Genomic DNA, 24,740 nt, shown 5'->3' with positions numbered 1-24,740 from the left:
TAATGTAGCAATCCCTCTATTCAAATATAAGATATATTAGCAACTTTCTTAGGGCAGAATTATCTTTTAGCAAATAGAAACTTCTCAAAAAAAGAAATTATTTTTGCCTCCAAGTTGGAATTTCTTAATAACTGAGACTTGAAATATTGCTGTTTTATTGAAATAAATTTATTTGTCTCCCAAAACAAATTCAGGAAGATCTAAGAAAATTTTTTTTTAAATTAAACATCTTGCATTTTTTTTGAGAAAATGTCCCTGTATAGTAGATTATTGAGATTATATCAGATGAAGTCAAATTCCACTAACAATTACTTGGTTCCATTGCTTCAAAAGCAGGATGTTACTTTATCCTGCTCCTGAATTTTCAATTCACTGATGTTTTTTTTTAAATTCTGTCTCTTCCTCCTTGAGCACAAAACAGAAATGCAAAACCCCACATGGGAAACTGAAATCCAAAAATTCTGTTGCAAAAAAATCTGCTAAAGTGATACCAATTTAATAAGTCATTTGCAGGGCTTCTTCACTTAAAAGAAACTCTTAAGGGCGTCATTAAGATCAGTCTGACCTGTTACCTCTGAGATGATAGGCTGTCTTTCCTGGAAGATACTTAAAATACGACCAATAGCTAAACTTTTGAAAAAGCAACCTCCAAATTTGGAGTGGAATTTTGCCTGGCACCATTTGGTGGAGCACCACCAAAGCCAGCTGAGTTCACCACCCAGACCCATGGGCAGGAGTCAGTGACAATCATTGATCACTTACAAAGACAAGTGCCATTCAAGCTTCATTCAACTGCAAGTAAAGACATGGTGCTTACAGAGAAGTTACCATTTTCCTGCAGCAGAAAACCAGGCAATTAAGAACTTTAACCAATTTTCTTGCACAAAATCACAGGAAAATAAAATAGGGCTTCCTAATGGAAATGATGTAGCATTAAATGTGGATTGTCTGTTGCCTCCCCATAGGAAGCAACAGACGTTTTGTATCTGACAATATATGTTAAAACCTTCTATTTTTTCCTCATTTCCCTAATAGCAAATCTTCAAGAGTAACTCTGTGTATCTTAAGAGCCATTTACAGCTGGGAAAGGAAGCATTGCTGGTCAGATATTAGAGCACTGCCCCAAGAAAATGAGGGGGAAAGTCTAATCAAGGACCAATTGCTGAGAATATATTATCCGTCTGGCGGTGTGACAGGCTGCCCAACCTGCAGTGGAAAGCAGAGGCAAGCCTGTCCAACTTGGCCCTGGGTCTCCCATCAAAAAATCACTGGCAGAGTATGTTGCAGCTTTCTGTTTTGATGCTCCTTGCTCTGCCAGAACTTGCTCTTCCCTCTGCCCCTCATGGTGCTGCAGGATGCAGTTTGCCAAGTTCATCAACTTCCTCTGGAAAAGGCATTTCTGGCATGGCCACGGCTGGATGCAGAATAAGATTCATCTGAGTTTTGCCAGAGCTGAAATGACTGGAGACAGTTTTTTGCATCTTCAAGGAGAGTCCCATATACTGACCTTGGCCCAGCCTGTGTCAGCTGGACCACATCACCAAAATCTCAGGGTGGAGAGGGAAATGGCACCCCTCTGGAAAGAGACTGACTGGTTTTGCATACACAAGGATCAGCCAGGGTGTTCAGACCCTCATGAGCAATGAGATGTCAGAGGGTTCTTCCCTTGAAGGGCTTTGCAGAGAAATACTCCTCTAAAAATGCTTGTCAGTCTGTGGTTGTAATGTACTAAATAGATGTGAGCTGGACTTCACTAGGAGTTTTGATGGGTCTAAGCAGATTCAGGGCAGCAATCAGACTGTGTCCTAACCAAATCTGTCTCATCTTTTGCTCCTCCAGTAACTACCTGAGGATCATTTGCTTTCATTACAGGAGTCTATTTAGGCAGCAGTGAGGATGGGCAGGGAGCAGATGTTAGTGAGCAGCAGGAATGAGGAAAAAGCTTTTTCCAGTGCTGCTACAACATCTTGAATGGTGATGGGAAAGATACCGGAGCTTTTTTTGTTACCGCAAACAGGTGCATGTGGCAGGAATTGGGAGGGATAAGGATCTGCCCGCTTTGCTGTCAGCTGAGAGTCAGGCTGCCAGCAGCGGATGCTAACAGTAGCTGTTCTAAATCAGACTGTATCAAGGTTTTGGAAGTGGAGGGAATGTGCTGCTAGAGCCAGGGCAGTGACCTGGAAGGAAGCAGCAAAAGCGCTGCAGACACCGGCAGCAGATAACGTGGGTCAGAGATGGCACGGAACAGAAGATAGTTGCTGGGTCAGGGCTGTCTGGCTTGGCTGGAGGTGGTGGGCACAGGAAGTAAACTCTGTTTCTGTGTGGCCATGTCTCTGTGCTACAAATGTAAGATGAGCAGGAGGAGAGAGTCTCCATGGGCATTCAAACCAGGTGAGCTGAAGCACAAGGAAGGAAGTCAGGTGCAGCTGGTTTTTGGAGTCTTCTCACCAAAGACTGCAATTTGGGAACAACAGCAGTGGGTGGCCTGCGAGCTGTCCAACGTGCCTCCTGGCGATGTCCTTTCCCATGCCACCTGACTGCAGCTGGTGGATACAGTAGCGTGAGAGGATGCCATGTAGGGACACTCGAACTGCTTCCCCACCACTTTTTCTCAGTACCAGAAGCAGCAAAACTGCCTTAGCTCAGCCCAAAACCTGGGCTAATTTAGCCTGCCTTGCAATAAGACTAATTCAATTAGGTGGAGACGAGTATCTGGAGACTGTGCTGTTGTTTGCGCTTGACTTACCCTGGCTGTCTCTGCCCAGCACTGCATTCTGCTGCGGGGACATCCTATCAGAGACGACAGCATGTCAGAGGCTCTGCTGTCTGACAGTCAGCAACGGGAGTGGAGGATAAGTAGATAAACATAATCTTTACAGGAAAGAGGTTAATCAATCACTGGAACAACTTACCAGTGCTTGTTGTGTACTATTCACCATGTAGAACTGCTAAATAGTAATGATGTATGTTTTTTAAAATACAAAATACATATGTATGAGTGAATTCAGTGACATCTTCTGCCTTGTTCCAAACGAGAAACCAGACTATGATCGCAGTGATCTTTTCTGGACTTATGAAATGACTGTATACATAATTTATAGAGTTATAATGAACATTAGAAGTATATTATTAATTTTCTCTTAAAACATGTCTACTCTTATGTCTTGATCCTTCTTCTGACACACAAGTACATTTAATAACAAGTTAGTTCTTCATAGCTAGTTAATGTGACCTTCATTTATTCTGGCATAAAACAACTAACATTTTTCCAAGTGTTTCATTTATCTCATTGTAGGATTAAGTATGGAAAGATTAAGTGAAGTCTCAGAGTCCAAAACTGCTGAAGAACTGAGGACCCAATGTGAAAAAAAATGTCTCCGTAATATTAGCAGAGTTGAGCCTAGCCAAGCATGAATTTTAGTAAGATTAGTGTTTATGTAAATTAGGGGACTTAGACTATGGAGCCAAATCCACTGAACAGACTGGACTAGCTTCTCTGGAAAAGGTTTCACAGAGTTTCAGGCCCATTAGGTCTCTTTCTTTTTTTTCCATATGCCTGTTCCTTGCTCCCAGCTGTGGCAATCAGGAGAAACAGTTATTGTTAAAGGTGATGGGCTGTGTTTTGCTAGGATGTATCTGTGTGTAGGTTACTAGTGATTTCAAGGAGGTAGATCGCTGGGGCTGCTCAGAGTTGGATTTGGGGTTTCTGTCCCTCTGGGGTGCCCAGCTGCTGTTTTCCCCACTGCCTCAGCAGGTGTGGGACTGGGAGCAGGCTCCACTTTGGAGGGGACTGACATTGGAAGCAGGGCTTCCCACAGTGCTAGCACACCCTGAAAAAGGAGCAGGAGGGCCAAAGGCATCAAACTTTGGGACTGGGGAAGGTGCCACAAGTCAGGCTCTGCTCTATTTGTAGTCAAGGAAGTTTATAAACACCTTGTTCATGGTTAAGTGTGTTGTCTTGTTAGTGACTGCCTCGTGGAAGAGGGTACATTTGTATCCCAAAGTAAAATACCTCTGTCAGGAGCTCTGCAAATTAAATTACTACTTTACTTTAGACTTTTTTTCCAGTCATTGTGAATTCCTTGGAGATGCTTTGCTTTAGTAACAAGAGGAGTGTGTGCTCTGCCAGAAGCTGAGAAGAAACAGGTTACCGATTTCCGGAGGTTAGGATTACAAAAGCCTTTGCAACAGTTCAGGTATAGTTTAAGCCTTTTCTGCCTGGGCTTTGCAGATGCTATGCTTGTCAGGTTGGCTCCTGGCCTAAGAATGTCAAACATCAACTCTCACACACTGATTTTTTGCCTTGTGGTTTCCTGGTGCATCCATAGAGGGGACGCACCACTCTGTTGTGCTCTGATACTGGTCTCAGTAAAGGTCCAAATATGCAAATTCAGATCTACTGTAAGCTTTTCACAAAAACTCTTATAAACTCACTGAACTGTATATTGTCAGGTGCTATGAACGTGAATTATTCTACTGAAATGATTTCCAACGACTTCAGGATTTATGCCAGACATAGATAAAGCCAGCAATGTAGTGAAGTAAATTCAGAGAGATGGAATTCAGTTGTTTTTAATTCGAGCAACAGAGCCTTTCTTTTCTATCAAACAAAAGACATTCCGCTCTTAATTTTTTTCTGGACGTGCCCAGAGGCACTAATATTTTTGCAGCTTGATTTTTAGCTTCTTTTCACCTCATATTCCCTCTACTTTGAAGAACAATGTTCCCTTACCCTTGACTTTTAAACTTGCATCCCTCTTCTCTGTCCTCACACTAGAATTATTTTTATTAGATGATATTTGGCAGTGTCATAGTTTGCAAGCTTCGTTTTCATAGACTACAATCTCAACCCTAGCGTGACAGTGCGTCCATGGCCCTGTGCACAGTCTGTGGAGGGAATGCAAGCAAACTGGTCCCAGTTCATAACAATCCTGAGATTGCAGCCGAGATGCTGGCTAATCACAAAAGAAAGCACACTGCCAAGGAGGTTTTGTCAGATTGTTCTCGGTGCCTTCCCTTGGTCAGGACTGAAGAGCTGGCTGTGGGGGAAGGTCCTAAAGCAGATAGGATGGGGAAACGGGAACAACCCTACCATGACCCCCTTCAGGAATACCTGGACAGTCCTCATCTCTTCTCAGATTACTGTTTTAGAGACTGAGTTTTGCTGTATCTGTGGGTCAACACTGGGGTAAGAATTAATTTGTCTTTTTTTTCAGTGTGTAATGGGAAAAGCCAGCTTTATCTCCTTTCTGTGATTGTTTTTAGGGTGGTGAAGAAGCCTTTGGCATAAGAAGGATGATTTTCCAGTGAAATATAAAGTCAGGTCATGTACCTGGCTCCTCAGCTGGTTGTCAGTCTGTGCAGCAAGGTGCCAGGCAGTGTTGTCTAGTGTCTTGCTAGTAAAAAAAAGGCAATCAGTCAGACTAGTTTCTGAGTGCTCCCATTTTGAGGAGGTGCTTTAAACCCCTTCAGTTGACCAAGGTTGTCTTGTGGAGGTGTGAAATCTGATGAACCTCTGCGTAAAAGCCTTAAGATACAGGATATAACGGTACATTTTAGTGTGTTTTGTTGCAGACCAAATTAAATCACTGGATGAAGCCCAGCTCTCTTTCTGGTAGGACTCCCTTAAAGATCATTGATTTTACACTTGAATATAATGAACATAACATTCTCAAAATTTTTGGCATTGATGTAAATGTTCTCCCATTGAAGTAAATCATAAAATGATCTTCAGTTCATTGAAAACAAATCTAAACTGCCATGTCAAAAAAGCCTTCCAGACAAGTTTTAACTCTATGTAAGTTATTTTACCTTGTCAGACTAGCTGAGAGACTTTTTTATCTGACTTTAGTTAGACTCCTGTTTAGTAGGAAGCTCCCAACAGCCGATGGAGGGTGAGCATTTCCAGAGGGCAAATCATTGTACAAATCAGTGATGGCCTTTTAAGAATAGAATTAACTACACTGTGAAGATCTGGGTCAGCGTGCACTGACTGGGGTGATTACACCATTGACTAGATGCCTACAGTTGCCTGTAGTTCGCTCCGAGTGTTTATTCTTTAACATATATGTTTAGGTGCTTATAAAAAGCGTTCAACTTAATCAGTCTTCCCCTGTCAAAATGTATGTATATATAGTTGCATTTCATATTAGCAGTGAATTTAATTTAAAAGAAGTCAGATTATCTATTCTTTCAAAGCCTTCACCTTGATCACATTGATCATGGCCAAGTTTTTAGGCAATGAATGTAAACAATACTGTTATTTCTGTTTACCTTTCCCTTACACATTGCCTTTGTATTTTTCTCCTCGTTTTTGTTTGTTTGCTTTCTCATCTGTACTCCCTGAAGTCTGTGAACTCTTGCAAGGTAGTGCTGGTTTGAAGCTTGGTGAAATCATGTCTCAGACATGTTCAGCTCAAAGACCCATATTGCGGTGTTGTGACTCTCCCTGGTGCTGGTAGGAGTCATGCACCTCAAGTCTTTCATGCTGTTTTGAAAATATTGGAGCAGATTTAGTCTTTTAAGGCATATTGTACTTACTTCATTTCTTGGATGACTTCCATTTCTGAATGCTGTGCTAATTTCTATGCGTTTAAACCACTTGCTATGGAGAGCAGCAGAAAGAAGCAATTTCCTGTAGTTATTCTGTCATTTCCATTCTAGTCAGGGCTAGAATTGGGTGAATCTTGCTCAGAAAAAAAATGTAGATTGAAAATCAGCAAAACGCTTTGCAAATTTGTATTGATTTCAGAAACAATTCAGGGAAAAAAAAAGTTTTATCTCAATATACCTCAAATTTTCTTGAACAGTATATCATTTCTTATCAGACCTTATTAACTTTAAGTTACTTGTAGACCTGAGCAATTTTGTGTGGTCAGGGACATGTTGTTTTTCAGTCTTGTTGCATTTTTATTCATCTGCTTTGCATGGGAGACCCATTATGACTTTGGTGAAAGCTAAGGCTGTACCTGCATGATACAGCATTGTGCTGTATAAGATAGCAAGCCTGTTCTGCACAGGGTACCCTGAGTGCCAGGCAAGTTATATGGTTGTGGTGAATGATGCCAGTGTATCATGTTTTTCAGCTGGGTTGGCAGAAAAGCTGTGTTACTAGTATGTGTTGTACTGCAAGACAAATTTGCTGCCTTCTGGCTAAAACGCAGGTCCCTGCTTCCCTAGTCCTGTAGTCCTCATAAAATGGCCCACACGACTCAGAAAGGCTCAAGCTTCCTCCTGGAACAACTTCCACAGACAGGAAGCCAACCCTCAAAGCACTGATGTGCACACACCGATTGCTGATTTGGGCACAGTAAATACGGACCTGACACATCTGTTGGCTTTCTCTGCCACTCTTTCTGAAGGACAGGAGGACTGCAGCACAGGTTTAATGAACAGTGTTTCTAACAGGCAAATCAAATGCTTCAAGCCTGCAGAAAAACTAGTCACATTCCCTTCTCAGTACTAAAATTTCTATGTAATCCTGACTGAAAAAAAGTTACATGAACGTATAGTTCTGGGAATATATCCAGAGATAGGCTCCAAGGGGAAGATTCTTTAAGGTTATTTTTATTTTTATAATCAGATACCCGAGGAAGGAGGAAAATCTCTCTGTGGGAGTATGAAGTGCTTAACAGCTAATGAAATGAAATCAATATCAGGAATGTTAAGTGACTACATTATATTCTCTGTTAATTCACTTTGCACTCATTTGTCTTGAAGCCTCTTAAAAGAGCTAGTGATTGAAAAGACATATCTCTTGAATCATAAAATCATACAATGGTTTGGGCTGGAAGGGTTCTTTAAAGCTCATCTAATCCAACCCCTCTGCAATGAGCAAGGACATCTTCAACTAGAGCAGGTTGCTCAGAGCCCTGTCCAACCTAACCTTGACTGTTTCCAGGGATGGGGCATCTAACACCTCTCTGGGCAACCTCTTCCAGTGTTTCACCACCCTCATTGTAAAACATTTCTTCCTTATATTTAGTCTGAATCTAACCTCTTTTAATTTAAAACCATTACCCCTTGTCCTATTGTAACAGGCCTTGCTAAAAAGTTTGTTCCCATCTTTCTTATAAGCCCCCTTCAGGTACTGAAAGGCTGCAATAAGGTCTCCTCGTAGCCTTCTCTTCTGCAGGCTGAACAACCACAACTCTCTCAGCCTTTCCCCATAGGAGAGGTGCTCCGGTCCTTGGATCATTTTTGTGGCCTCCTCTGGACCTGGTTTGACAGCTCCATGTCTTTCCTGAGCTAAGGGCTCCAGAGCTGGACGCAGGACTCCAGGTAGGGTCTCACCAGAGCAGAGTAGAGGAGCAGAATCCCCTCCCTCGACATGTTGGCCATGCTTCCTTTGATGCAGCTCAGGATATGGTTGGCCTTCTGGGCTGCAAGTGGTGGCTCATGTCCAGCTTTTCATCCACCAGTACCCCCAGGTCCTTCTCGGCAGGGCTGCTCTCAATCCCTTCATTGCCCAGCCTGTATTGATACTGAGAATTGCCCCAACGCAGGTACAGGACCTTGCACTTGGCCTTGTTGAACCTCATGAGGTTCACATAGGCCCACTTCTTAAGCTTGTCCAGGTACTTCTGCATGGCATCTTATCCCTCAGGCGTGTTGACCTCACCACTCAGCTTGGAATCATCTGCAAACTTGCTGAGGGTACACTCAATCCTGCTGTCCATGTCACTGATGAAGATATTAAACAGTACTTGTCCCCAGTATGGACCCCTGAGGGACACCTCTTGTCACCGATCTCCATCTGGACATTGTTCAACATTGAGCTGTTGACCACTACCCTCTGGATGTGACCATCCAACCAATTCCTCATCCACTGAACAGTCCACCTATCATATCTATATCTGCAATTTAGAGAGAAGGATGTTGTAGGGGACCATGTCAAAGGCCTTACGGAAGTCCGGATGGATGACATCCATAGCTCTTCCCTTGTTCACTGATGTAATCACTCCACCATACAAGGCCACTAGGTTGGTCAGGCTGGCTGTCTCAAATCACCTCCTTGTCCTCCATGTGCCCTAGCAGAGCTTCTAGGGTGATCTGTTCCATGATCTTCCCAGGCACAGAGGTGAGTCTGACAGGTCAGTAGTTCCCAGGGTCCTCCTTTCCACCCTTTTTAAAAATGGGCGCAATGTTTCCCTTCTTCCAGTCATGAGGGACTTCACCTGACTGCCATGGCTTTTCCAATATTATGGAGAGTGGCTTGGCAACTACATCAGCCAATTCGCTGGCGAGTCTGGGATGCATCTCATCAGGTCCCATAGATTTATGTATGTTGAGGTTCCTCAGACGGTCACAAACCTGATCTTCCCTTACAGTGGGAGGGTCTTTACCCTCCTGGTCCCCATCTTGTGATCCATCGACTAGGGAGGGGTGAGAAGAGAGGTTGCCAGTGAAGACTGAGGCAAAAAAGTTGTTGAGTACCTGAGCCTTCTCCTCATCTGTTGATACTAGGTCACCATTCTTGTTCTTTGGGGGCATATGCTTTCTTTAATCTTCTTTTTCTAGTTGACATACCTGTAGTAGCCCTTCTTGTTGTTCTTTGCATCCCTTGCCAAGTTCAGCTCAATCTGTGCCTTGGCCTTCCTTACCCCATCCCTACAAAACTGGGTAGCGTCCCTGTACTCTTCCCAGGATACTCGTCCCTACTTCCACGGTCCCTGTCTTTCTTGAAAGCGTAAGGATTTATTCTTGAAAAACATCTGTTTTTAACAGTCCCATGTGACAACTATCTAATTGTATTGCTGGTAGCACTGGGGTCTCATTTGTCTTTTTTTAGTAATTCCAAGGTTTAGCTACATTAGCTTCTGTTTGTACTAGTCAGTCTCTTGAGGGCTGCAAAAATACTCCCTCTCCAAAAAGCTCTTTCAGGGACAAAAGTGCCCTAGGGAAAATGATAGAGCTCTGTATTCTGGGGAGATTTTTATCTTAGTCCTAAGGCTGGCACAATGCTGACAAATCTCCTAAACCCTCCCTTTAACTTCCCAGCAGGGCCCTGGCTCTGAACGCTTCCAGTTGTGGGTTCGCTGTGCTGGGCTGTGTTTCACTGCATTTGGCATTGCTAGAAGATGTGCCTACAAGAAAAGTCAGAAGCCTTCATGTGCGAAAGTAGCACCTTCCCTGCTGGTTTGCTTATTTTTTTTAATCTCACTCCCAAAATTATCTGGAAGTCAGATGTGATATCTCTAAACATGAGACAGCCAAAATCACTGTGAAGAAGCTGGCTTAAAGTGAGCTGTGATAGTGACCATGGCAAGCCTGATGCCCAAGAGAAATGTCTAGTAAAGATAAGAAAGGCACACAATTTACTGGGTAGAAGGCAGCATCTTAAACAGAAAGCATTGTTCTCTTTAATTTCTAGCACCTGAGCAGCCCTGATGCTGGCCACATATTGGGCCCAGCCCTCAGCTGGTGGCCAAGGGATGGGTGTTTTCTTCCACTTTGCTAAGTGAGCACTGAGCTCAGGGTGAGCAATAGCCTGCAGAGTGCCTTCCTAGTAAAGATGTCCTCTGGTGCATTGCAGGCTTCAGAGAACAAAGCTTTGTCCAGACTTTGTGCTAGGCATTTCTGGAGTGTTTCTGATGGCTTGTCTCCTTTTTTATTAATTCTGTTTCTCTGCATAGCATTGTTACCGGACTGTACAGGATCCAGAAAAGGTTAAGCACAGCATTTCTTCTGTCCTTGGGATGGAGAGACAGGCCAGCAGCCTGCAGGCAGTTTTCCTTAAAGTATATTGAAACCTTTCAGCTTCAACAGCTCCACATGTGCCTGTGCTGAAGCAGAAGCACCCAACTAATTTTTTACAGGTGGATAAATGAGGCACCTGAGTGTTCTCACATGTGCCCAATTTATTGCAACCTGCAGTGTAACATACTAGTTTGTGCCATAGGTCCTTGTCCCCTGTAAGAAAGTGAGGTAGAATAAATGAGTGCAAAGCACTGATGCTCCTGAGGTAGATTTATCCTAGTTAGCTGGAAATCAAGCAGTGCTGAAGCAGACTTTAGCCTGTCCAAGACCCTGAATATGTAGATACTGACTGATTATTTCACAGATTTTACTACGTGAAAGATTACAGCTCCCGGGAAGAGGCAGGCTTTCCATCTGCAGTCTTAAAGTCCCAGTGCAATGTCATACCTACCATGATATTTATTCCTTGGAACGAAGGGTGTGACAAAACTAAGGGGTATTTTCCCACATCAGTGGTGTTTTGGAGTGGGTTAGTGCAGAAATACGTTAGCGGTGACTCCCATTAACCAAGATAGTTACAAATGCTAAGTTTCATCAAGGCTTAATGAAAAATGCCATGAGCTAATCACTATCTTGTTCTTGTTAATTGTTAACAATTATGTTTTCCCCTAGTACCCACTTGTGCACACCTCCCAGACTTACTAAAGTGTGTGCGTCCTCCTTGTCCATCGAAGGCTGGCTTCCCCCACCCACGTCACACTCTCACTTCTACTTCATCTCACGTGGCCTTTTTCTTCCCATGCTCCGACTCCTGCACTTTGGTCCTAGGTCCTCCTGTGAATGCTAGCTGCGGGTGTACGCAACAGTGGGGAATAGCGTCTTGATGAACTGGAAAGTCTTGCCTGTGCGTCTAGTTGTAGGCAGGTAACTAGTGGTGTCCCTCAGGGGTCAGTACTGGGCCCAGCCTTGTTTAACTTCTTCATCAACGACCTGGATGAAGAGTTGGGGTGTACCCTCAGCAAGTTTGCTGATGACACCAAACTGGGAGGTGTGGTAGATACACCGGAAGGCTGTGCTGCCATTCAGCGTGACCTGGATAGGCTGGAAAGTTGGGCAGAGAGGAACCTGATGAGGTTCAACAAAGGCAAATGCAGGGTCCTGCACGTGGGGAGGAACAATCCCATACATCAGTACAGGCTTGGGGTGGACTTGCTGGAGAGCAGCTCTGCGGAGAGGGAGCTGGGTGTCCTGGTGGATGACAGGTTAACCATGAGCCAGCAATGTGCCCTGGCTGCCAAGAAGGCCAATGGCGTTCTGGGATGCATCAAGAGGAGTGTGGCCAGCAGGTCGAGGGAGGTTCTCCTTCCCCTCTACACTGCCCTGGTGAGGCCTCATCTGGAGTACTCTGTCCAGTTCTGGGCTCCCCAGTTCAAGAAAAATGAGGAGCTACTGGAAAGAGTCCAGAGGAGGGCTACAAGGATGGTGAGGGGACTGGAACATCTCTCCTACGAGGAGAGGCTGAGGGAGCTGGGCTTGTTCAGCCTGAAGAAGAGAAGGCTGCGGGGGGACCTAATATATACTTACAAATCTCTGAAGGGTGGGTGTCAGGAGGATGGGGCCAAGCTCTTTTCAGTGGTGCCCAGCGACAGGACAAGGGGCAATGGGCACAAACTGAAGCAGAGGAAGTTCCGTCTGAACATGAGGAAGAACTTCTTCCCTCTGAGGGTGACGGAGCACTGGAACAGGCTGCCCAGGGAGGTTGTGGAGTCTCCTTCTCTGGAGATATTCAAGACCTGCCTCGACAAGGTCCTGTGCAGCCTGCTGTAGGTGACCCTGCTTCGGCAGGAGGGTTGGACTAGCTGACCCACAGAGGTCCCTTCCAACCCCAACCGTTCTGTGATTCTGTGATTCTGTAATTAACACCAAGGTGTCTCATCTAGTACAAACAGAGAACAAGAAGGAGGTCCTTCTCAGAGCATGTGTTTGACAGACAGGGAGATGTGGAAGTGCAAACAAGGAGATCTGAAGAGATTGTGGTCAACATGGGTCTTCTGTCATCATGGCATAAACCAGACATGTGAAGTTGGCATCACTTTTAAAATAATTTAGGCCTGAGGTGCTTATATTAGCCTTCATTCCTCCCTGAACGGCGTCAAGGGAAAGGAGAGTTTTATTTGACTTTTGAAAAAGAAGCAGATCCCGAGTATGGGAAAGGTTTTGATATGGGTTTTTTTTTTTTCCTGTAGAAAATTCAAAGAGGATTTTCTCTTTTGGAGAATTGAAAGTTGACTCTCTTGACTGAAGAATGACAAAGCGAAAAGAAGATGGATATACATAACACTGAGTTGCCAAGAAACTTTATAGCATGCTGATTCTGTAATCATCCCATAAGAAACTAGCTCTGAAACACGTTGTGGATCTTTTTGTGTTCTTGACTTACAGGGCAATTTAAACATTGAATTATTATCTATTCTGCTATCCATGATGTTCATATGAATTAGTGTGCTACTTTTTGTAGTAGACAAAAGTAGTTAAATTGTCTTTTTCTTTTTCTTTTTTTTTTTAATGCGGATTTCTTATCTGTTGCTCCAGTTCTTGTAAGTTCTGGAAGTTGGCGTGCTATTCTTCACTGAAATGAACAATATTGAGGCATAACCTGCCTCATAATGCGGTGTTGTCTAATCTCAGCTCCACTTCAATGGAAACACATGTTGAAGTATTTTGCTGAATTGTGGTATTTATGATTTAGACACGCAACATCTGTTCTGATGTTTTATAGTAATGAGAGTCTACGAATATCGGGTCAGCCTGAATAAGTCTTAGCAATTACCAACTGCTGCATTTATCTGTGGAATCCATTCATGTCATTCGTTAAGTATCTTTTAACATCATGCACAAAGTTTGCTGCATTTTATCTTTTGTCCCAAGTATTTGGGCTGTATTTTGGGCTTCTGACTCCTACAGAGTCATTGTCAGCTGATGGGAACCAGAGTAGGAAATGGCCGAAAAGGCAGATTCTCTTTGTCATAACATAGCACAATATAATGTCTTGGTAAAAGGTAACACTATTTGTTCTAACAGGTTGTCGGTGGCAGCAATTTACCTTCCACCCCAGAGTATCTGATTTTGAGCTCTTATACCTTTTTAATACCACTGTAGTTTTAAGAGCCGTAGGAGACTTTTTATTTCGGCATAAATGCAGTGATGTGATTAAAGACACATTGATTTCAATCAGGATGCAGCCTGTACATAAAGCTAATTATGTACTTAAATATGCTGCTGGAGATGACTTTTCCACTGACTTATGCTAGGGGAAAATTAAACCCAAAAATACATAAGCAATAAGACAGGTATCTATTTCTTTTGAGATACCATTTCTTATCTCCTCCTCTTTTCCCCATTTCTCTGCACTAAAAGACTATCTTTTTTTGGATTTCCGAAGACTTGATGATAGCGTTTTCTGCAGCTATGCTGATGTCCCCAGATTTATGACAATAAATCTAATTCATATGATTTCCATCTTTCCTTACCAGTCTCACTAGACCTACACTAGCTGTTAAAGCAGTTTTGCTGCTAAAAGTTCAGTTTAGCTTTTCTTTTCTTGTTGTATGTTTTGGAAAGATTCATGTCCGCAGAGACTGTGAAGCTTTACATCTTTGGGTTTCTCCGGCCTCGTAGTTAGTGATGATGGGGCACTTACTGCTCTCACAGATCCTCTTCAGGATATACGAAGCCTCACTGAGCTCAGCAAACTCTCTGCTCACGTCTTTGCAAGCACAGACACTTCCTCTGCTCCAAAGATGTGGAGTAGCAAGGGGAGGCCAAAGCCTTTGGGCTTTCACAGCACGCTCTAGTGTTGAAGGACTTTACCTGTTTTCCACTACGCCGATGTTTTCCAAAGCACAGGGCCTGACCCAGTGTGGGCAGACCGGGAGATCTGCTTAGCCGTGGCTAACTGGTTTAAAATTAGAAGATGTTTCCAGCTTGTTCCTGCCTAACACTGTGTTTCTAGGATCGCTGGTCTGCAGTCACCGTTGCTGTTAGTGGGAAGAGGCCCTCTTGCTGGCAGTTGCAGTACAGCACCTGAACAAAGCCCAGGGAACAATTTTTCAAGCCACTAAGTAGGTCAGGCAGGACTTGCCCTTCGTGAAGCCATGCTGGCTGTCTCGAATCACCTCCCTGTCGTCCATGTGCCTTAGCAGAGCTTCTAGGATGATCTATTCCATGATCTTCCCAGGCACAGAGGTGAGTCTGACAGGTCAGTAGTTCCCAGGGTCCTCCTTTCCACCCTTTTTAAAAATGGGCGCAATGTTTCCCTTCTTCCAGTCATGAGGGACTTCACCTGACTGCCATGGCTTTTCCAATATTATGGAGAGTGGCTTGGCAACTACATCAGCCAATTCGCTGGCGAGTCTGGGATGCATCTCATCAGGTCCCATAGATTTATGTATGTTGAGGTTCCTCAGACGGTCACAAACCTGATCTTCCCTTACAGTGGGAGGGTCTTTACCCTCCTGGTCCCCATCTTGTGATCCATCGACTAGGGAGGGGTGAGAAGAGAGGTTGCCAGTGAAGACTGAGGCAAAAAAGTTGTTAAGTATCTGAGCCTTCTCCTCATCTGTTGATACTAGGTCACCATTCTTGTTGACCGGGTGGATCAACATTCTGTTCTTCAGAGACAGCTCTTCACACTCTATCCATTTCTTCATACAGAGGGCAACACCTTGGGCCCTCCTTCCCTCAGTGTCCCTTCTGAACAGCCCGTAGCCATCGACAGCCACCCTCCAGTCATGGGATTTGTCCCACCAAATTTCAGTAGTGGCAATCAGGTCATAGCTTTCTAGCAGCACAGTAGCTTTCACTCCTCCTGTTTGTTGCCCATGCTGTGTGTGTTTGTGTAAATGCACTTCATCTGGGATATTGGCCATGTCACCTTCTTAGTGCAACACCGCTTGTTTCCCTTGGGGTGTTTCACACGTGATTCCTTGTTGGCTCCTTCTATCTCAGAAGCCCCCAGCTCATCTCTGCAAGACTTTGACTGTGCTGCAGCGTCCCCAGCACGCCTCTAGGGAACAGGTTGAGCACCCATACGAGCACCCTGTCACTCTAACCATTGTGTGTCATCCCACAGCTTGTCACAGGCAAGCCTGATGTGTTCCCCCTCCCCCTTCATATCTAGTGTAAAGCCCTGTCAATGAGCTCCTCAGCAAAGAGCATTTCCAGGGATGGTGCTTTGCTGAGGATTTATCTGACTTTGTGGCTACTCCAGGCTAGTAAATAATGCCTTATTGTAAGGTACGGGAAGTCTTTGCCTATGCCAGGTCAGCTTACAATCCCTCATGATCTACAATTGTGGAGATAACCTTTACCCAGAAGTCACTGACTGCTGCGATCAAGACAATTCATCCACCTCCTTATCTTCAAGTTTATTAAAAACTCACTGCCTTTCCTGTTGAGCAGGCAAATATTAACCAAAAGGGATAAATCCAAAAACGGGTTCTCTGGCACACTGCTTCATATGTCCTGCTGAGTGCAGATCTAATTCTACCCGAAGTCTTGCTGCTTTGCTGCCATGCCCTTGAGCTACTCGTTAATATCTGTGCAAAGTGTGCCTAAAATATGAGCACACCAGAATATGCGTTGATAGCCAAATGTGTGTACCAGTAGCACACATTTCGCTGGGCCCAGAGTGAGTGTAGGTGGCTCAGTCAACTTTGGTGACAGTTTTTGTCTTCCCAAGGGTGACACACCCCTGCAAGCAGGGCAGCGAGGCACATTGCACCCCAGGCAGCCTGCGCAATGTGCACAGGAGAAAGGCTGCAACCCCTTCTGCACATTTACACTTGGGGACAGGAGCGTGCTTACTTGCTGCACAGGTATACCAGGCAGCAGAAGGGGGAATCCCTTCTAAGTCATTTGCAAGAAGAAGTTATAACCTGACTTTGATAACTTTTGGTATCAAAGTGCATGACAAGAGGCTCTGAGGTTGGAGCGCGGTGGGCTGGGAGGGTGGTCCCCAGCCTTTGTCTGCAGCACTAGCCCATAGCTGTGCAGCTCTTTGTGAACCAGTGCTTCCAGGGAGATGAGGCAGGGTGCAGCCTATAGCAAAGGTTGCTAGTAATAGAGCTCTGAAAAGAAAATGTGCAGAGTCTTTGAGGACAGCTGTGAGCAATTTTTAAAGAGGTCAAACGCGAATCTTAATGTTTTGCCTTGGAAACCTACTCTCTCAAGCTGCTTTCATTCTGCATCTATATAGAAACAACCCAGCACGCTGGGGCCTCAGTTTGGGCCAGGCTGCCTCCGTATAATGTGTGAAGAATAATCAGGAGATCCTGTCTCTTTAAAGTAGAAAAGCCAGAAAATATTCTCCCTGAGCATTTTTGTTATCACAGAGGTTTACAATTTATGCAGTATTTGTCTTTTAACCCTGAAAAAATGGGTGACAGCAAACTGTGTTCAGATGTGCAGATAAGCTCTGACACACTGAAAGCACCCAATCCTCAGGAAGAGCTCTCTGTGACTTCCAGCGTATAACCTTGTCTAAGAAAACATCAGGCTTGTGCCCAGAATATGTATTTGGGGATTTATAGGAGGGAGATATTACAACAGCTTGAAAGGGAAGAAGGGAACTTTTGAAGGGCAGTGCTTTCTGCAATGTCCAAACCAAGAGCCACAACAAGAGGACAAGTCCCAGACCTGGCCCCATCTATTTAGCAAGAATTCATCTACTTAGGACCCAAGCACTACCTGATGCCAATTAAAACAATTTCATTGTGCAATGGTGAAGACAGCCATACAACCCTACTCTTTGGGACTAGACTCTCGGATCTTCAGGTGGCCAGGAAAGAAGCATATGAGGATCTGTATTCCTCCGCTCTGGAGCTACAGGGCGAGCATGGACACGCAGGGAATTCTGTCCTTTATTTCAGCTTTGTGGCAGTGTACTTAGCAGCTCTTAAAACCTAGGTAAAGAGCTAAGCCTTTGGCCACTGCAGAGAAGAAATAAAGGGAACCAATAGTGCAGCTGTTCTTCAGTCCTCGTTTCTTTTTAAGCTATGCATGGTGCATGGATTAGATTAGCATCCCTGCAACAGAAAAACATGGATCATTAAGGCACCAGTCCAGAGGAGGCGTTGTGAGTGACAGCTTTCTGCTTTGATTACAAATCACATTATGTTGCATACTGCCAACCTTGTCTGTGGCTCTCATCTGTGCAGCACTCCCCATTTATAACAAGTAAATTCTCCAAGGTCTGATGTGTCATGGTAGATACACCCTCCTGTACAAGGAATCCCTAACATTTCAGGAAAATGTGTACTGATGAAAGCAGTCAGCGTTGGGTCAGCATACGGAAAGACTTATGCAGAGTAGCTTAACTTGTCGACACACTAGAGCAGGTCACGCTGATGTAGTTCCTAGTGCTGACCCTCTGCCTTTGGGCATGGAGTGCAGTGTCTGTGTCAGCGCTGCAATACTGCCGGCTGCCCTGGGTGGAGAGGACGCCCTTCTCCTGGCTCACCTTTTCTTCAGGTCAGGCGAAAGCATGCTGTGTATCAAACTTAAAGAGCGTCACATATTTTAAATCAATTTTTTGCCCACTGTGTGTTCTTTTTGCAAAACAGTAGCTGCACAAGACAGGAAGAACTGTTGCCCAAGGTGCCTGTTTTGACATTAAGAGGTTATAGATTAATAAATTAATAAACAGGCCAGGGACAGACAGACTGAAATGCCAAAAAGTACCAGATAGATCATTAGTGGAGCACAGTGTGATCAAAGGTCAATATGTTTGAGATGGAGTATGCACATAGGAAAATGAAAAGAGGTCTTTCCTGCTGCAGTTGGGGGATTGCCCCTGTGCTCTGTGACTGGGGTTGCATGGGAGTGGGAATTGCAGTCCAGCCCTTTACAGTGCTTCTGCTGCAGTAGAAATGCAAGTGTTGTGCCCTCGGGTCACACCACAGCTGCATCTAAAACTTGCCCTCAAGCAAAGATGAGATCGCTCTCACTAAGAATAAAATATTTTAATGTAAATTTCCACCTTCATCTTTACTGCTTTTACAGGGAGGATCTATTCAAGTAAGACTTTTTTCCCCCAAGTTAGCAATTTCAGGAAATCAAGATACATGTTAGGAGAAGTGAAAGCTTACACATTCATTCCCATCTGGGACTCCTCTCCTGCCCAGTCTCCAGAGAGACTGCACTTTGCAGGGTGCTGCATACAGGCAGCTGCAGTGTGCTTGGGTAGTATTTCTTGTGTGCTCGCTGTTTCTTGGGAACTAGCTACCAAATATCTCACTTGACTCCTACACGTAGATAAAAACAGCTGCAGAAAAACTAAGATTGGCTTGGTCTATTTTTGTCCCAGAAGGTGTCACTGAAGAGCCAGGAAAGGTGCGGTTTAGTAATAGTCTTACCTGGTGTTTTAACTGCAGCCTCCTGAAGTGGATCCTGGAGAAAGTTAAAAGCAATTTGGAGCCAGAGATCCCCGTGGCCACCCCGGGCACTGAGAATCTGGAAATTTTTGCATCAGAGAATGAATACCCTGAAATTTGCAACACTGTGTTACTCCTCAGCAAAGTCTTCTTATGGTCTGTAACAAAACTTGGTGATTCTTGGGAGGTGGTGGGAAGAGGTTGATGAGTTTGGAAGTTACTTTTTTTATAACATACCTTTAGAGGAATACGTTTACCTTCTTGCTCTTCACTTCATACCTGTTGTGCCAACATTACATTATAAAGTACAATAATCATGTTTTTTTTGCAAAGTCTAGGCCTTTAGGCCTTTACTTAAGGAGGGGACGAAGAGCTGGGACCTTCTGTCTGATTGCTTTGCTGTGATGTATTATGCATTATTGATAGACACAGAACTAGCACAGATTTGGCAATGATGTAAGAGGCCTCAAGGAGCTTGCAATGTGATTTCAACCAAGACCAACAATTTATACACGGTATGCTGGGTGTCCCTCTTTCCATTTGGAAAGAGTAGTTTGAGTTACTGTTTTAATAGTCTTTTCTCCATTTTTAAGTGTCTTGTGAGACTTGATTGATATGTAAAGCAAAGACAGTTAGGGTACCTGTCTCCATGATGGGTATTAGAAATAAATTCATCAATAATGTAACTAGAGTAGAAAACCATCTCAAAAGGCTATTAAATATCCTGCTTTAAGCCAGTCTCTTCACTACTGAAGACTAGGCTGTGATCTGATGTGGGGTAAGATTATCCTACACCAGCCTACTGAAGGTTGTTATTTCCTTCCCCAGAAACATCTGCCACTGTCTGAGGCAGGATAATGGACTAGATTATTGCATCCATGTTGCCATTTCTGTGCTTTAAAGAGGGGGAATTGGGGTGGACCTGCTGGAGAGCAGCTCTGCAGAGAGGGATATGGGTGTCCTGGTGGACGACAGGTTAACCATGAGCCAGCAGTGTGCCCTGGCTGCCAAGAAAGCCAATGGGATCCTGGGGTGCATCAAGAAGAGTGTGGCCAGCAGGTCGAGGGAGGTTCTCCTTCCCCTCTACGCTGCCCTTGTGAGGCCTCATCTGGAGTACTGTGTCCAGTTCTGGGCTCCCCAGTTCAAGAAAAATGAGGAGCTACTGGAAAGAGTCCAGCGGAGGGCTACAAGGATGGTGAGGGGACTGGAGCATCTCTCCTACGCGGAGAGGCTGAGGGAGCTGGGCTTGTTCAGCCTGAAGAAGAGAAGGCTGCGAGGGGACCTAATATATACTTACAAATCTCTGAAGGGTAGGTGTCAGGAGGATGGGGCCAAGCTCTTTTCAATAGTGCCCAGCGACAGGACAAGGGGCAATGGGCACAAACTGAGGCACAGGAAGTTCCAGCTGAACATGAGGAAGAACTTCTTCCCTCTGAGGGTGACGCAGCACTGGAACAGGCTGCCCAGGGAGGTTGTGGAGTCTCCTTCTCTGGAGATATTCAAGACCCTCCTGGACAAGGTCCTGTGCAGCCTGCTGTAGGTGACCCTGCTTCGGCAAGAGGGTTGGACTAGCTGACCCACAGAGGTCCCTTCCAACCCCTACCATTCTGTGATTCTGTGATTCTGTGAATTGGAGGGTCTCCAAAAAAAGAAAGAGTTTTAGTTGATATGTCGGGCTATATAGCTGGTACATACCTGGCCAGTTCTCTGCTTTTCAGGGTACTGATGCCTCAGATCTCGTCCTTTTCTCTCGATTTCCAACAGCATGCCCTCAGCCGAGTCAGTTTATCTTGCCAATAGTTTAATACACCACAGCTTTTTGACATGTTGTTAAGCTGTCTGAGGCAAAGAACAAAGAAGGGAGACTCTTTAAATTTTTCCCTGACTGACAGAGCTATGCCAGGTTCATTGCTCTGAAGGACTTCCAAGGTCTGAAGGAAGGAATATAAAAAATAGTCCAAAATAGTCTCTAAAAAGTCTATCTTCTTCTTTGATAAAAGCCACTCAAAATTTCATTTAAGTGAAAATTGAAATACTTTTCCTAAGCTCCTTAGTACTGGTTGAATCATACAGTGGCTGCAAGTACATTTGATGGTAGAAATAGGATAAACTCATAGGGATGCATAAGGAAAACTGTTATTATGTTTCATATAAAAAAAAAAAGCTGTAAAACCAATTTTTAACAACATAATGGAGTCCACACGCTGACATTCTGCTAAAAAGATATGTGGTCACACTGAGGCAGTACCGCAGAGGAGAGCTGCAGGTCTCAGTGTTGGAATTTTGCCATTTAATCTTTCTTTTGGCAGATTAGCACAGAGATTGCGTAGCCTCTGTGCATTGTTATCCACAGAAATAAGACCTGTAAGAGTTTGTTCACCCGTATTCCCCACTTTATTTATCCATTTTTAATTTCAGCTACTAATCTGCTAAGGATTTCAGCCTTTAGCTCAGGGTTATCAGAATGGCATTGTGAGTGGATAACATCTGTTTCAGCTTTCATCTGTCTAGAACACAAGCATTAATCACTAGAAATGGAGTGTGAAATGGAAAGAAGAGTTAAATGCACATTTGATTCTGAATGCTCTCAGAGAAAATGTCTTTCGCGATCTGACCAGAGGGAGAGCTTTGCTGTGCTATAGCTGAGGTTGCCAGTGCAGCTTGCATGAAAAGCCGGTCATATTATCACAACAGTGCATCTGTTCAGTTCAATTTGGTTGTGGTTATCAGAAAGCTTCTCTTTCCAGGCTTTCTGTGCCCTGGTCGCTATCTCCAGCCCTGAGCCATTGCAGCCTTGTGCTGCAAATGAGTTGCTGTGGCCAGGCTTTTGTGGGGAGGTGAATACAGCAAGGACTAAGAAGAATCTTGGACCAAGACACAATGGACTGAGTTAAAAGGCCTTTTCCATCCAGAATTTCTAGATTTTCACAGATCTTGGCAAGAAGTGGTGAGGAACTGTGTTGATTTTTTTGCTGGTCTGACACGCCTCATGGTAGCTGTGCTCTCAATTTTTAAGTCACTGTAAGAACAATCACCAGCCCTGCCTTCATGTGAGAAATAGGCGTGAGATACCATGAGAGTGCTTAATTTTATCATAGAATCCTAGAATCATAGAACAGCTTGGGTTGGAAGGGACCTTTAGACATCATCTAGCCCAACCCCTGTGCAGTGAGCAGGGACATCTTCAACTAGAGCAGGTTGCTCAAAGCCCCATCCAACCTGACCTGGAAAGTTTCCAGGGATGGGGCATCTCCCACCTCTCTGGGTGACCTGTGCCAGTGTTTCACCACCCTCATTGTAGAAAATTTGTTCCTTATATCTAGTCTGAATCTACCGTCTTTAAATTTAACACCATTACCCCTTGTCCTATCGCAACAGGTCCTGCTAAAAAGTTTGTTCCCATCTTTCTTATAAGCCTACTTTAAGTATTGAAATGGCACAATTAAGTGTCCTTGGAGCCTTCTCTCCCAATTCAATTGCTATTGTACATTTAAATCTTTTTTAGTGAACTTCATTTAACTCTACTTTGCCCTTCCACTGCACTTTCTCCTTTTGTCTGCTAAAGATTTGCCTTCCTAGCTAGAAATATGAGTCTCAAAAAGCAGCACTGTTGGAAGGGATGTATAGCCAGTAAATCAGTGTTTATGTGATGTCAGTCAAACAACTACAGCAGACAGCTATCCTGTTTCTTCAAGGAGGTTTGTTAAGGGCCATAAGATTTACTCCTGTAAGCAGATTTTTGCAGAGTTAAGACCCGCATTTTGGGTGGTTAACTGGGCTTGTGGCTGACCATGTACGCTTCTCTGACAGTTGCATGGGGAATTTTTACAGCACAATGGGCTGAATTTGCTCTGTTTTCTGAGAATTTGTATGTACCAGGTACCCTTTCTGCACTAGAGAACATGTTGGGTGTTGTGTCTCTGGAAAGCTGGAGGTGGAAGACAGCTATATTCAGACCTAGCTGGTGGTATATGTTTTGTATGTATGCCCTTTTGCAGAGGTGATTTCCAGCTTTGCTTCTTACATCATGAGGTGCTCAGAAAACTGGCAGTAATTATTCTCTGAAACCCTCGGAGAAGGCTTCTCACAGAATTCCTTGAAAAGTACAGAATATAATTAATTCAGAGCAGCCAATACTATCTCTGTCATTTTAAAACCTCTTTCTTCATCAACAGACAGTTAACTGATTTTGTCAAGGTGTAATTTCTGTACAGGGCAATGAATTTCACAGACTACCTGTCCCTGTTTCCTTTGTCACTCCTCCCGCTTGTCATACTTTGAGATAAACTGTTCTCAGCATCTTAAGCTCTGGAAGTTCCTGGAGAAAGCCATTGCAGCTCATTGAAAACACCCGAACAACCCTTGCCCACCCATCAGGTCAGTGCTACACCACTGGAGGGGCACTGGAAGTGCCCTGTTTCCAGAGCCTAAGAGGGGTGTCTTTCTGGGAACAAAAGAGAACTGTGTTAACAAGAGTATTATGTCTTTAGCATTTGAAAGCTGAGCCCACCTCTAACCTCTTCTAGAAAAATGACTTAATTTTGTGCTCCCCCCCCCCTCCCCAGACTTCTTTGCAGTTTCACTGCAGGCAGACTTAAATATATTCGTCTTATGTACACCAGCAGCCACCCTCTGTATTCTGGGAAGCGTTTCTGCAGGCCCACATCCCTTGGTCCTTTGATTTCCTTGTGTGCTTTGTTGAGAAACGAAATAGTTAATGTTTACTGGCGTTACAGTTACAATACTTGTCAGCTGAATTGGCATCCGTTCAAGTGAAGGCAAATATCATGCAGCAGAGCAATCAGTTCAGTCTCTCTTCCAACTTGGCTGATTGACATGGGATAGTTATAATAGAAAGGGAAAGGGAGAGAGTTTCATCCTCTGTAATTAAACCAGCAGTAGTTCCCAGGAGGACATTTTGTGTCTAAAATCAAGGCCTGCCCTTTTTAGTTCATATTGCTGCATGAATTCTTTAGCTATCCTGACAAAATCTGGTCTTCACCTAGAATCAGAATGTCCACCCAGGTCTAACAGAAGCCATTTAATTAGACAAGTATAACCACGAAAAAAAAATCTGCGTAGACAAGCTCACAGTTACCTATTTAAATTCACCTTATGTTTAGAAAGGTCCCTTCCCATTTTAACAGAACAGAATTTCCTTTTACAAGTAAGCTGAAAGTCTGCCAAACAGCTGCCAGACATCGAATCCTTTGTGTTTTCTGGTGCCATTTACATGTGCTTTGGGTAAGAACTGAGAATCTGCTCCCTCCCCAGACCTTTCCACTCCCAGCCTCCCTCTACCAGGCATACTGCTCCCATATTAAGCAAGATTTTCTTTCTGTCAAAAAAAAAAAAGAGAGGAGAGGAGAAAAGAAATTATTGCTGGTTCATGACCTTATACTTTTAGGGTTACATTATTTAGGGTTACATTGTTTAGGGTCTATTTTACTGGCTTTCTTATAAGATAAACATAGAAAGAATTTTATTAGTTTTTTTTTCCTAGGCAGGCAACAGCCTCAACACAGAAATAGAGACACCATCTCTGACCGATTTCTCTCTTCTCTAAAGGTAACTTTTCTTCTTTGCAGGTCTTTGGAAAACAGTATCTTC

At 44.0% G+C, this 24,740-nt stretch overlaps 1 protein-coding gene across 2 annotated transcripts in view; it reads left to right on the top strand.

Annotated features, from left to right (window-relative positions):
* Positions 1-24,740, top strand: part of OSBPL5 (oxysterol binding protein like 5) — a 202,603-nt gene that overhangs the window by 9,362 nt on the left and 168,501 nt on the right. The window contains exon 2 of one of the 2 annotated variants that reach the window (XM_075425238.1): positions 19,131-19,286. The exons of the other annotated variant lie outside the window; for it this stretch is intronic. Within the exon in view, the coding sequence (XP_075281353.1) occupies positions 19,284-19,286 (3 nt within the window). The 5' untranslated portion in view covers positions 19,131-19,283. The remainder of the gene's footprint in view (positions 1-19,130; positions 19,287-24,740) is intronic. 2 annotated transcript variants of the gene reach the window in all.

The sequence above is a fragment of the Opisthocomus hoazin genome, chromosome 7 (assembly GCF_030867145.1).
Source record: "Opisthocomus hoazin isolate bOpiHoa1 chromosome 7, bOpiHoa1.hap1, whole genome shotgun sequence".
NCBI classification, from domain to species: Eukaryota; Metazoa; Chordata; class Aves; order Opisthocomiformes; family Opisthocomidae; genus Opisthocomus; species Opisthocomus hoazin.
This window is presented reverse-complemented; position numbering and strand designations above follow the sequence as displayed.